Source organism: Chanos chanos, chromosome 5, assembly GCF_902362185.1.
Source record: "Chanos chanos chromosome 5, fChaCha1.1, whole genome shotgun sequence".
Taxonomy (NCBI): Eukaryota; Metazoa; Chordata; class Actinopteri; order Gonorynchiformes; family Chanidae; genus Chanos; species Chanos chanos.
In genome coordinates this window covers 24,007,183-24,020,832 of record NC_044499.1, presented here as the reverse complement: position 1 = coordinate 24,020,832, position 13,650 = coordinate 24,007,183, and the positions used below count along the sequence as shown (strand labels likewise).

At 41.1% G+C, this 13,650-nt stretch overlaps 1 protein-coding gene across 1 annotated transcript; it reads right to left on the bottom strand.

Moving 5' to 3' along the window:
- Positions 1–1,113: 1,113 nt before the first annotated feature.
- brinp3b (bone morphogenetic protein/retinoic acid inducible neural-specific 3b) lies at positions 1,114–13,419 on the bottom strand. Its single transcript, XM_030775261.1, has 7 exons — positions 13,187–13,419; positions 9,316–9,506; positions 8,018–8,208; positions 5,358–5,463; positions 4,693–4,929; positions 3,283–3,505; positions 1,114–2,233 (listed from the first exon to the last, which is right to left on the bottom strand). Exons 1-7 carry the CDS (start codon positions 13,417–13,419, stop codon positions 1,114–1,116), a joined length of 2,301 nt encoding a protein of 766 aa, XP_030631121.1.
- Positions 13,420–13,650: the final 231 nt, after the last annotated feature.

Here is a 13,650-nt window from a genome sequence, read left to right as displayed (position 1 = left end):
GAGATTGTTGGTGTCCACCTTACCCACTCAAGGGTAGAGTGGACCATAGCTATGCCAAGAAAATGCACCATACATCATGACCAAGCAGAGCTGATTATGCCCTTCACCATAAGAAACAAGAACTCTGGTCTTTTAGGTTTCTTTTGAATTTTGTTGTGGCCACACATGGAATTGTCCACTTTTTGCACTTGCACTGCACTTGTAACTTGCACTGCAACCTAACCAGAGTGAAAAAAAGAGAGGGGCTCTATGATGTTCTTAGAATGAAAATTACTGCTAAAACCTGAAATTAACATTTGCAACGAACAGATTCAGAGTTTTGGCTTTCACATTTATCACAGTTCAGGAGATTGCACTTTTGACCACAGTTAACCCGAGTTTACGATGTCCTTCCCGTAGACACCCATGCAATAAATCGCCTAAGCCACTGTTCCGAGCTGAGCAATCTTTGTCTCTGAGGCTCCAGGCTCAACAATTATCAGTCACTGAGGTAACAACCCTCTAACCAAGATAGCCAAAGTAATGAGCATCTGTGCCTATCCAACATTTTTATACATCATCCAACGCATAATTGTCCCGGGATTCACATCTGTGTGGAAGCGCCTGTTTTCAGTACACTGTGTATCCCTCATTTAATCTAGTGTTTCCTTTATTTTGGCAGATACCTGTAGGTCACTCAACATGCTTGACGCAAGTATGCAACATACCATTTCCAAGAAGTCAATCTCCATACAACAGACAAAGGTAAATCTAGAAGTAGATACATAAAATGGATTTTTTAATTTGAGTCAGAAAGGGTTCATAACTACTACAATATATAAAGATCACAAATCATTTGATTTTCAAGTTTGCCTCTGGGATTTTATTTGATGTGGCAGAATTTGTGAATTTCTGCAAAACCTTTATCTCATCTTAAAGTTAACTGAACCATCATTTGAACCAAAAAAAGCCATCAAATATATATTACATCTATGAAGAGAAAAGCAATTAATGTCAAACACCAACAACAGTGAGTCCCTTCATAAGAGTTACTCAAGACTTTCAGTTCAAGGGATTTTTTTTCAGTCTGGAAAATTAAAAATTGCTGAAACAACAACTGGATCCAACTGCTTATTAACTGCAAAGTTTTGCAGCTTCATACTCTGTATAATATGGCTGTTGGCCACTAAAGGTTTCCAAGGCTGCCAGTATCCTCACCACCTCAGTACTGGACAATTTAAGCCTGTGCCTCAGTAAACAAGAAAACAGGTCCAGTTGGACTGGACCAGGCGGTGACAGCCTGTTGACACGGTGTCGGATCTCCATCAGCTGCAGCAGGGCTGAATCCTGGGATCCCCGTGTGTATGGGTAGTCTAGCTGCAGGATCAGGTCCTGAATCGCTTCTGGATCAAAGTGCATGCTGTAGCCAAATAACTGAATGGTGTTGATTTTCATGTAGCCAAAGTTCTGAGAGGTGTCCAGGACTTCTGGCGGGTCAAAGTAGGCGGTCTCGTTCCCCTTGCTGGTGTTGGTTCTGATCCGGCTCCTCAGGTAGAAGTGAACTGTCTCGAAGAAGCTCTTCCAGCGGTTCCCTAAAGTCAAAGTCCAGTTGTAACAGTCCAGTGGGATGTTCAGTTTGGTCTTCTCCCAGTCTGGGTACTGGTTTTGGCTGATGGGCATGGTCCAACTCTCTGAATGGCTGCCACCAAATGGATTAACATAAACAGACAGGACAGGCTCCAGACTGCTGTTCTTGGTCAGGCAGATCTGCAGGGAGATGCCTAGCAACATGTGAAGGCGGCTGGCTTTGTTGTATTTGTTGCTCTTCAGCGTGAGCAGCATCCTCTTCCTCCAGGAGGGATCGAACCAGGCGTTGAGGCGTACGTCATTACTGACGAAGACAGCGTGCACAGTCATGCGTCCATCATGCTGTCGCAGCAGGTACCGCAGTTCCGTGTCCCGCAAGTCTGTCTCAAAGCCCAGGTAGTGTTCGGTGGAGTCCGGTACAGCTGGCCGGCATATACCGTGGGCAAGCATGTAGCCTGGGTTGCAGCCGCTGCAGCGTGTGCGGTTGTCGGGTGAACAGGATGTGCAGTGTATACCCTCACCCACCGTGCACGGGACAATCCCCTGACATGGCGGGTGACTTTGGGGACAGAAACAACTGTGTGTCTCCTCTGAGTAAATACCCATTTGGTTATTCTCGCTGCAGTACAGAAGGGACAGCACATAGTTCACCCAATAAGCAAAGGACCTGACAAGGAAAATAAGGAACAGTGTTACAAAAATCCTTCTTCTTCAAAACCCAGAAAAACAGTGGTTCAAAAACAGTGGATTGAGTTTTAGGAAAGTTGCTTTAAGGTATGTGAGAACTCTACATGGGTGTAATTAATTACAGTATTGATAAAAGCATTTTTCAAAACTGTATGGTGAGTTCTCCAATAGAAATACTCTTATGCTAAAACTCACTGATACAAACTTGTTTTTGCAGGTATTTAATGTAACTTGTCCCCAATCCTGCTCCTGCAGGCCCAGACCCAATGCACTTTTTAGGTTTCTTTGTGTGTCTGACCAAATAGCCTCAGCTTATCAAAGGCCTTATGACTGGAATCAGGTGTGTTTGCTGGAGGTCTAACACATGCCTCAAGGAGCAGGACTGGGAAACACTAAATGTGATTTCCCATTGCCATTTCCCAAAAACCATTTAAAGCCCTGCCAGTTGGACTTCCAGTTAAAACGTTTCTAAATGTAAGTTAATAGCAGCAAAGATCAAAATGCAACCAATAAATGTGATAAATTACTTATATCTAATGAGAGGAGATTGCCAATAACTGCCCTGCTTTTGGCACCAACAGTAATGGCTTTCTCAAACACTGGATTAGGGCAGTATTTTACTATAAAATCACAGAGAAGAATCCATTCATGTCTGTAGTAATAGCCTCAGAAGGCAAAGTGGATAGTAAAACTGAGGTAAAAATAATAATTTATGGGTTTGCTTGTTATCAGGCTTTCTGCAGCTAAAGCTGTAGGCTTTGAAATAATAAAGAGCCAGTAATGCTGTTTTGTACGGTAAAGTATTTGCATTAGCGTTGGAGGTGGTTAACTCAACCATCTCTCAAAGGTACTGAGCCGAAAGACCTTTTCTGCTTATTGTAAGTGTTTCCTCACTTTGCTGAAAACTTTTTTGATTTAGAGTTTGTTCTTGTCCTGTGCATAAATCATCTTGCTTAATTACACTGGATGAAAAAAAAAAGGTTTTGGAAACCAACAGCTAATGAGTGCCTATAAATACTCTCTTTTTACCTTGCCCTTTGCACAATTATTTTGGGCTGAGAGCGGCATCTCTTGCTTAGCCTGAAGAGCTTGTTAGCGACACGTTGCGCCTTTGTGAGAAGCAAGCTGGTACTGGTCTCCAGCTGTCTGTAGTGCTGCATTAGTCCTGCGTCAGTCCTCCAGAAGTGCTGAACAGTGGACGAGTTCAAGGCGTAATGCGTTGGCAGCCTCCCAACAAAGGTCTGGAACTCCTCTGGTAAAGGACATGAGGAAGGCTTTGACTAATTAATATGGCTCTGAGGTAGATACCCATACACACACACTACACACTACCCCTTGTTCTCCATTCAGTTGTTACTCAAAGCACTGAGACAGATTTGGAGGAAACTGTTTTCTTTTTTTTGCATCCTGCTAATTAAATGTTTCGCATGATATTTATGCAAAGAATATTAATGCAGACAAAAAACATCCATTTTACGAGGTCATTAGTTCATTGTTAGTTACTATTATCCTACAGTTTCAAACTGCTCATTTTAAGTATGTATGTAATGATCAGATATGCACCAAAAACATGTAGATTTTGGTGTCAAATTGGCCAATAAACAATTTGTAACTGTCAGATAGGTAGAAAGATCCTAAATACCTATTAGGTAGCAATGCAGGCTATGCTGATGTGTTATCACGCTGATACAGTCAGTCCCCATTTTATTGTCACTGGAGGCAGCATGATGCAGACTCTTGTATTATTGATCATGAGGACGGAATGTCAGGCTATTTTTGCTCAGTCAGTCAAGTTTTGACATACTTACAGAAAATAAAAATGTTCACCACAGACACTGCTAGTCTGTGGAATATTTCTCTACTGTAATATCCCATTAAGAGGAACCGGATTTAAAAATTAATTACAAAGAGGCAACAGTTAAAGTGCGCCCACATGTCAACAAAGGTGAATGTCCCATTCAGAAGAGGCCCCCACAGTAGGCCATAGTGACCTCACAATAAGTCAGAACTACTGAAATAGTGCTGAAATACTGCAAAACAAATATCAGGAACAATGACTTGATCATAAATACATGTAATAGCAACACACTCATTCCCACCTCTACTCATTCTATATGGTTCTTAAAGCCACTGGGTCTGCAGGGCTCCTCAAGTTTGGGACTGGAGGTTTGGAGAACAGCAGTTTTGCCCTCACTACATCATTAGATGAGCTGATTTTAATCTTGTAAACAGGTTTGTGCATTTTTCAGGACATCATAGATTTTACAGTGTTTAGTTTATATAAAACTCAGCAGGCCTCAGGACCTCCAGTGCTGAATATGAGGATGCATGCAAAGACTTCAGAGAACCATGCAGATTCTGATCCATAAATGGATCAATGGACCAAATATCTCAGATGCTGAGACATACAGACAATTAATAAAAAGCATGTAAAGCCACCTGTGTCTTCGAACTCCTGGTTGGCATGCCTCCAGTCCTTTCTGATGAGCTCAAGCTTGCTCTCCAGGGCAAGGATGTCCCCCACAGGGCAGTTACAGTGAGGGAAGTCCTGGCTGCACTGACACCAGCAGTCGTTGTCACGGCACAAAAACTCTCCCTCAGCATTACAGCCGATGTAGCCAAGGGCAGCCTGAACAAAACTCTTTCTCAGGTAACCCGGCAAAATCACCTGCAGTCCTAGTGGCAGAGGGCAAAAGCGAATGGATGAAATAGAAATTGATATGAATACACACACACACACACACACACACACACATATATATATACACACACACATACACACATATATATTGTATATATATGACTGCCACATTTACCCACCCCCAGCTTTCACTGTCATTATATCTTCAGGGCTCAGTTCTTGTCAGTCACCAAATCGCGTGATTTAATTAGCAATTAACGCGGCTACAGGGTGACAACTAGCCGTCAAGGCTCGTGCTTCAAGTTATCATTAGTTGGCTAATTAGGGGGCATCAGCATCACTGATCACGTTAGCACTACACGCTTCGTGACAGTTTGAAGACTTATTCATTATGTCGAGAAAGGTTGAACAGTAAAATTAAAAGAGACTTTAAAGACAAGACAAATTCAAAGCCAGAGCATACCTTGTAACTGAATCTTGTTCTCAGGACTGTGAACTAGAACGGAGCTGACGGAATCCAGATTGTCATAGTTACTGCATCCGAGGGGTCCCGTCCTGGTCTCAGTGACCTAAAGACAAGAGGCAGAAAACACAGATGATGATAACACAAAATGACACATTAAATGATTCTCACATCATGTCTATAGCACATGTGGTTTAATGGCATAGATGACTTCTCGATGTCCCAGATGGGCAAACCGTAATACGGTATTGTTTATCGTGGGATAGCTAGGCATGGCAAGAGGTCACAAACTGCATGTCAAAATCAAGCTTTATGATGACTTCATAAGGCTTCCTGCTACACCGCAGTGTCACCCTCCGTATCAAATATATTCCTGAGCTTAACCAACAATCTGTAAAATCCAAAAACTAACTGTTACACCTCTGTCCTCATAACCCTCCTTTGCTGGCCATTCAGACCCAAGTTTTCTTTTTCTCTGGTTTAATTAATCATTAAGTCATGAGTTACACCTGCTTTTTGTTCATTTAGCTCATTGGTTGGTTTGTATATATGTATTTATATGTATGTATGTATACACATACATACATACATACACGCATACATACATGAATTTGTATATACACATACACATATACTGTGTATGTGTGTGTATGTGTTACCTGTTTCTTGGAGCATCTTGCCTGTCTCGTTTTGTATTTAAGATCTTGGTTTCTATAAAAGTTCCTGTTCTTCACGTACATCTCACTTCCTGCAGTAGTCATGACACTAACCAGCAAAATTGCATTATGTTCTTTCTTATTTCTCTAAATGCTACAGAGTACATTTGCTCTCATGAGTAAATTGACCAGTTGTTTTTCAAACTACTTTATGATTTAAATTCTCTTATTATTCTTTAGTAGTCCAGAGGGCCCATCTCATCTTCACACCACTTTTCGAATATCATAGTAACAATCACAAGCACAAAGTAAACAGAGGGAGGGGGGAGATTTTATTAAAAGCCGCAGTAGGTATCACAGGCTCATATTAATACAGCCAAAAAGTGATTCATTATAACCACTAAATTCTCTGCAGGGTCTAGCTAATGAATTCTCAAAGCTGATCTGTACTCACCACAAAAGCCAAAACCACACACCGCCAATAACAACAAGGTTTCTTTTTTTGTTCTGATTCTTTCGTTTTACAGATATTGGTTTTCTTTTTTCTTTCTTGTCTGGTCGTTTCACTCTACATCTGTCATTTTTAACCCTCATCTTTTCGTTGCCATCTGTTATAGTACCTGACAGTTATAAAACCTCTGGTGTAAAAGAAGAGAGAGCCAAAACACAATGGTGTAAATCGTGCCAATATCTTTGACAACAAAATCTCTTTTCTACTGTGCTAAAATTGGCTCGATCTTCCTGGCCAGCATGAAACAAGGGATTTTTCTGGCCTGCACTGCTGTCTCTGGTGATTGTGCTTAACTTGAGTATTTCTCTCAGGAAAATAGCAGCAATAAAATGCTTTGGCAAAGGCACAAGAAACAGTCTCAAATCGAAAAGTTAACTTTCACTTGAAGGCTTTAAGTAAACTGACTGCCTTAAATGAAACAAACTTAGAAAAAAACATTATTAAGTTAATTGATTTTACATATGGCATGAGATTTGACAGTTCATATGATTTAGTGACAACCTGGTCATTCCTTACCTTATACATCAACAACATCAAACATATTCATTCAAAATTTCACCTTTAATGCATACAGCCCACTGGGTAAGCCAGCCTATGTGAACTTCCACCGTGTCCACAGAGAAAAGGTCCTGCATGACAGATGAGTCACCGCACCACAGGGAAGTACAGTATGAGTCATAATTAAGATCTTAACATGTGAGTGCTGACAAGTTTCACATTTCTCATTCACCTGCCCATCTGTAAGTGGGATTAGGAAGCAAGCTGCACACAGTCCCACATAACCTCCTCACACATCTGGTTCCAACACTCAACCCTCTGGTAAATGGCTGATCGGGCTAATGAATAGAATTAGCTAATGCCGAGTGGAATACCAATTTGACGAACATTAACAATCTGTCATTGACATGCACACACACAGAGTGGCACAGGTAGACGGGTCCTCTCTCTTTTTTTTTTTTAACTCATCATCTACTCTGTGTGTGTGTGTATTGAGAGAGAGAAAGAGAGAGAGAGAGAGAGAGAAGGAGGGAGAGAGAGAGAAAGTGTGAGAAATAGGGAGAGAGAGGGAGTGAGAGAGAGAGAGACAGAGAGACTGAATGCAGTGAATCTACAGTTCTGTTGTGTTTTAACCTAGGTCACAGACCTTCGCTCACACATAGTCTGAGCATTTTTTGAGTGTTTGTTTGTTTATTTTGGATGTTACATTATATCAATGCCGGGCTCATGCAATACCTCCAAAACTACAAATATCTGTGAATTTTCCTCTTATTCATCACTCAGGTACAGGTGCTGCAGTATCTCAGTTGCCAATTTAAACACACTAGTTTAGAGAAGCACAAGAAATACAGTGTTGTTTTTTTTTTGTTTGTTTGTTTGTACAGTGGGTTTTACGGTTCCTACATTTGGGGAGACGTGATGGAATTGCTTCAGCGCTTTGGAATTGTCTGAGGTGTTTCTGTGATTTCTGCAGTCCCCTGCAGTCTGATTTTTACCTTAATGGCAGTAGAGGCAATCTGGAGGTGGTGGAGCGTACGAAGCGTGCTGTCTCTGTCGATAAAGTAGGACGCAGCCAACTGGTGAAGCGTCTCCAGGGTGAGAGGAGAACTACTATTGGAGTCACCTCCATTCTCCTGGCCCCTGCTCAGCTTCCTCTTGTCCACAAAAATGGTCAAGGACTCCTCACCTGATAAAAAAAAAGAAAGAAAGAAACAGGCAAAGTAATTAACCCCAGCCAAATACACAAATCAATTCTAATAACTGCCTTCCAGTGTCTGGATCTTTTCCCATCAGACACTCAAAACTCTCTGTGCCCTCTCCACTCTTCTGGGGGTATCCGCTACCGTAGAATGATAAAGAGAGAACCATTCTTCATCTCTAAATTATTGAACAAAATGAGAGTCTATTGAATCCGCTGCAGGGCTTGCTTTGAAAAGAATAAATTTCGGAGAGAGACGTCCTGCAGGGAAGCATCCCATGGAGCGATGGACAGATATTTTAAATGCTACTTTTTTTTTCATCAGCACATTTGCTAAATTATCTTTAGTTCCACATGAGGATGTAAGATGTATATTCAGTGACTGTGTTGGAAATGCTTCATACTATAATCATTCTCTAAGAACTAATTATCTTTGGGTAATTAAGCACATCTGCAGTTAGGGGACACTGATAAAATACCCATGGTTTTCTACATAACAAATTGACAGAAATTTCACAAAAAAATAAATTAATAAAGTAACAAAAAAGTTAAAATATTAACTTGCATATTCTTTTCACTGATGTAGTGGATGCTTGTTCATGAGTATAAGCACAGTGATGTGTGTCTTTCATTTGAACTGATGGCCTTTATTTCTCTGTATGAGTTTGATTTATTTACATATGAATTTGCACCTGGTATCACTGCATAAACAAGTGAAGGCATTAATCAAGCAGAACTCAATGGATAATCTGTAATAATGTAAAGAAAAAGGCTGTCATCATCAAAGAGCGCATGCTCTACAGCCAGCCTTCAGTTACCTCAGCCTGCAGTCATAAGGACTGACACAGAATTAGAAAACAACAAATTACAAATCAATACATAATTAGTGTCATGCACAATTCAGCTGCGTGTGGAAATATAGTGCAAGTAAAACCAAATCATCTTACTCCAAGACACACTCACAAGCCTTGTAACAAAGTGTCACAGGCCTTCAAAAATCTCTTACTTAGAGGACATGGTTCTCGGACCATAAGGATGGGTCAGTGTTGCTTGTTATGGCGGTCATTTCTGTCACAGTTTGGACGTGACCCTCACCTCCCAGGGTGGCGGAGACGACGAAGTGTGTGCCATACTTCTTTATGATGCTCTCCGTTATCTTCTGTAGGCTGGGCCTTCGCCCCAGAGTCCGGATGTTGTGGACGAACTCAGGGTCAAAGGGGACGGTCGCATCGCTGCCCTCATGTCGCTCCACCACCAAGCTGTTGACCTTCCATCGGCCAAATTCCCTGCAGGGTTAGAACAACGCTCAGATATTAACTTTGATCGGTTTTTGGGGTGAGTCGGGGGGGGGGGGGGGTGCAGACAATATGAAATCAGTAGACGTTGTCGGGTCACTGAGGAGAATATTATGATCTTGCTTTTTAGCGAGTCAGATTTTTTTGGGCATTTCTCCAGCTCCTTATCTGCACTTGTTTTGTTTCTGTAATAGTTCCAGACTTCCATTCTAAACTGGAACACTGTAGCAATGGCAGTGGGTGGTATTTGATTGTACTCTGGCTTTGTAAAACCCAGAGGGGTACCAGGTACAAAATCTATAAAGAGGCCCACAGCATTTTACCAAGCACTAAAAACCATAATCTCCTCCAATCCTCTTGTTAATTCTTTGTCTCTGTTGTCCAGGGTCGTTAAAAGCTAAGCTTTGGCTTTCAGTCCACCTCTCCAGTCCTCCTGGTGAGTAGTGCTTACCTTTGACATCTCCCTTTGTTAAAAGTGGTTTTTTTTTTTTTACAGAGGCAAAAAATATTTCATATTGTGTGATATAGCTTTTTAGAACACATTGCAAAACGATTGTTCCCATTCAGTGAATGCTGATTACACCTACACAGAGCAGGTTTTAACAGATATCCCTTAATGCAAGAATTCTCTCCTCAGAAAAGCAGCCTGATTCTACTACACACATGGCTGCTTTCACACACTCACTAAATAAGATCTGTAAATTTCTCTCTCTCTTTCTCTCTCTCTCTCTCTCTCTCTCAGATACACACACACAAACACACACACACACACCCAACAAAGCTGTGTGAGAAATGAGAGATCTTCTAGGATTGAGAGGCATTTGGCTTCTTTATTCCTCATGAAAGACACTTGTACATAACCCTTGTGGGAGCTGAAGTGTACCTCAACTCTTCTGGTTTTCCATTACAATCCAAGCTGACAGGAACCTGATGTCACCCTAGGGACTGACGGCTCAAACAGGGCCTTTGGTACTGCTAAAACAAATCTCTCCCACTCATGCTCATCCAGCACACTCTGGCAAAACTTGAGACATTTCAGACCAAAGACCTTATTAAAAAGCAGTTCAACGCAGACTGTCGTTGAAGATAAACCGTAAAGCATCTTTCACAGTCTCCAGCCCACTCCAGTTTTTTTTTCTTCTCTCCCTCTCTCGCAGGTGTGTTCCATTGTCCCATTAGTGTGAATCAGTGCTCAGTTAAATCAAAGTTATCCATGTGAGACTGAATCTTCAGGAGTATCGCTTCCTTTAAAATATAAGGACACACAGACGGGGATAAAGTGTAACTGAATGTGCAAGCCATTTATTTTCAAGTTTTGGAGGTTAACATTTCATTTATCTAACCAAATACCTCTTACGTAATGTGTTTCCCACTCATAATCCACAGTTCCATGCTTTCAATGATCATTCACCACTTCCATGCCTAAAACTGTAATTAAATCCGATTAAGCAAGAAGCCATCAGATAATCTTATCTAGATCCTGTGATTACTGAGTGAATTGTCTGTGGAGGTATGAAAATCTTCTTCTGTTATCTACATCTGGAACAACAATGACACTTCTCATTCCAAACTCTTTCTTCCTGATCTCCCCATTTCTCCAGCGTTTACTTTATTTATGTACTCAGAACAGTCTCGCTGGGATTGCTTGAAAAAAAAAAAAAGACTTTTCCCCCTGTGAGATGCAAGGAGCAAGTTACAAGAAAAACTGAGACGACAACAAAGCTTTGAACTATGCAAATACATGGAAGAAAGTTCAAAAGACTAAAAATGCCAGTGAGAACTCCTAGAAACACATTTGTTTTTGGCAGTTAACAACTGCATCAGTCACTAATAACACAGCCCATAAAAAACATGTTTATTCATGGCAACAAATGAATCTCTCATGACTTGTCTCATATCTTTCCAATCTTGCCAATGCCACTATTCCAGCACCAAACTGCACTGTAGAGACAAAAATGCCAGCGAGAGAAACTGAGTGGCCAGACGAATCACCAAATGGGGATTCTTAAATTACACTGGACCCATCATGCCATCTCCTTATGGCAAAGTTTAACACAACTCAGCTCACTCAGAGAGCCAATCCAATTCAATCACCCACATGGGAAAAAAACCAATTCATAGGCGAAAAACCATGGAGGAAAGAAGGCTATCATTAACAACAATCATGACGCGCTGAGTGTCTCTGAAGTGGCTTGATAAGCCAATGAGGATGAAGCCAACTCTCCAACAAGTGATGAGCTGTGGCCAAAGGGACAAGATGGTCCTCGACTGGAGAGCCGTCTAATAGATTTATGCACAGACGCGTGGACAGCGTGTAATCAAAGTCAGAGACCATTGTGTAATCTAGAGAGTAGGGCTCAGGCAGATACAAAGAAGGGGTCAAGAGGAATCAACACCAATGCCCCAATCAGCAGACGTCTGTTATTACCCATGGTGAAAAATTCATTAATTTTGCAACTAGCTTTTCGGTTTGGTGTTCAAAACATCAGACTAAGATCAAACATGAAAAGGTAAGAAAAATGCCCTGTTAAAATTGACACCCTGCCAGAGTTTTCAGGTAGCAGCAGTCAAATATGTTAGATACTTCATCTAACCACAGGAGGCAGGGCAAGATTTGGTCAGTACAACTGTATATATTATGGAGAGCTTCAGGGATGTTCTGCAACTGTAATAATCTGGTATAAAACAGTTTGTGCAATGATGCAGGCGAGAGTAACATATCACTGTAGTGGATATTGTAGGTACCCAACATGCACCCAGGCACATCGGTGTGACTGCTGGGGAGGATTAGCCTTACTCTGTTATCTCCTTTATATGTACCTTTGTTCATAAACCTCAGCTGATACTATGCTGCTACTCAGCTGAATTGCATTTATTAATTTTACTACCTAACTCACCTCAGATTAGGTAGCAGTAAATTATGGTTTAATAAACCATAAACCAATAAACAAACATTTACTTAAATGTCATGGTTTTTTGAAGCTGGCTTTTGAACAAACAGGGCAGCAAACAATATTTCTGCCTTAAGCAGTTAATAGTTTAAAGGGCAGATTGCCTTGGCAAGAACATAGCAATGTCTTATTCTACTGCTATACGTGTTGCTCTTACTAGCAACTGAAACCATAGTAGCAATTGAAACCAGTTAGTTCTGTTAACTTTAGTGATGATGACCAGCACGAATTCTTTTGTGTGAATTGCTTTATAAGGTAATGTCTTAAGAACTAATTTCAAACCTTTACAAAGCCAAAGCAGATCAAAAACCGTTCATTTGTGTTCACGCATAGGAACACAAATGAACGAACAAAAAGGACTATTCAGAAGAGTACGTTCTATCTCAGTATCTGTTGTATTAAATTTAAGTTAATTTTAGGCAATTAACACCTTAAAATAAAAAAAATAACTTTTAAATCTGTCTTAACTGGCTTAGTGTCCATGGACATTAAAACTGGCGTTTTGAAATCATTATAGATTTACCGTGGTAACCTTAACGCTTCAGCTCCTAATGAGCCACGACACTTGCTAACGTGCGCACCTGCAGACTGTAAACTAGGATAATAAGTTAGTTAATAATCTAAATTTACACCTACTAACCTATTAACCATCAAAAAGCCCTTCAGCCAGGGGTTGTCTAAAGTTTCAGCAATGGATAGATAAAACATTCATTGACTCACCTGTAAATTTTGTACCTGGTTGTAAACCCGTGCTGGTACCGCTCCGAGAACTCTGTGAACTCCTGAGAGCGATGGAACGGGCCTTTGTCAGATAGCAACCAGGTTAGAGGCTCCGAGGCACTAACAGAGCCGGCGGCCCCGGGCAGAGACCAGCAACAGCGGAGGGTGAGTACCAAACCCTCCCATAGGAGCATCAGGCAAATCGGTCTACGACCTACACTCCGACACCACATCCTTCGTCCACGCTTTCTTCATTCTCTTACATTTCCCTGTCCAACAGCGACAAATGTTGCCTAGTTTATTCAAATATGCAGGGAAAATAATCATCGGTATCAACTGAAACACTTTACAATAAACGACTCCGACTTTACCTGACTTTGGGATGAGTTTTAACGGAGAAATTGATAGATCACAAAAAAACGTCGACTAACGTTGCTGAAAGAGGCAAGGGTCTCTCCTGTAAG

Excerpts from the sequence above, each read along its gene's own strand:
- brinp3b (XM_030775261.1), bottom strand. The coding sequence starts at position 13,419 with ATGTGGTGTCGGAGTGTAGGTCGTAGACCGATTTGCCTGATGCTCCTA. Across the intron at positions 5,464-8,017 it reads TTGCCTCTACTGCCATTAAG|GTCACTGAGACCAGGACGGG; the intron begins GTAAAAATCAGA and ends TCTTGTCTTTAG. Across the intron at positions 4,930-5,357 it reads GAACAAGATTCAGTTACAAG|GACTGCAGGTGATTTTGCCG; the intron begins GTATGCTCTGGC and ends CTCTGCCACTAG.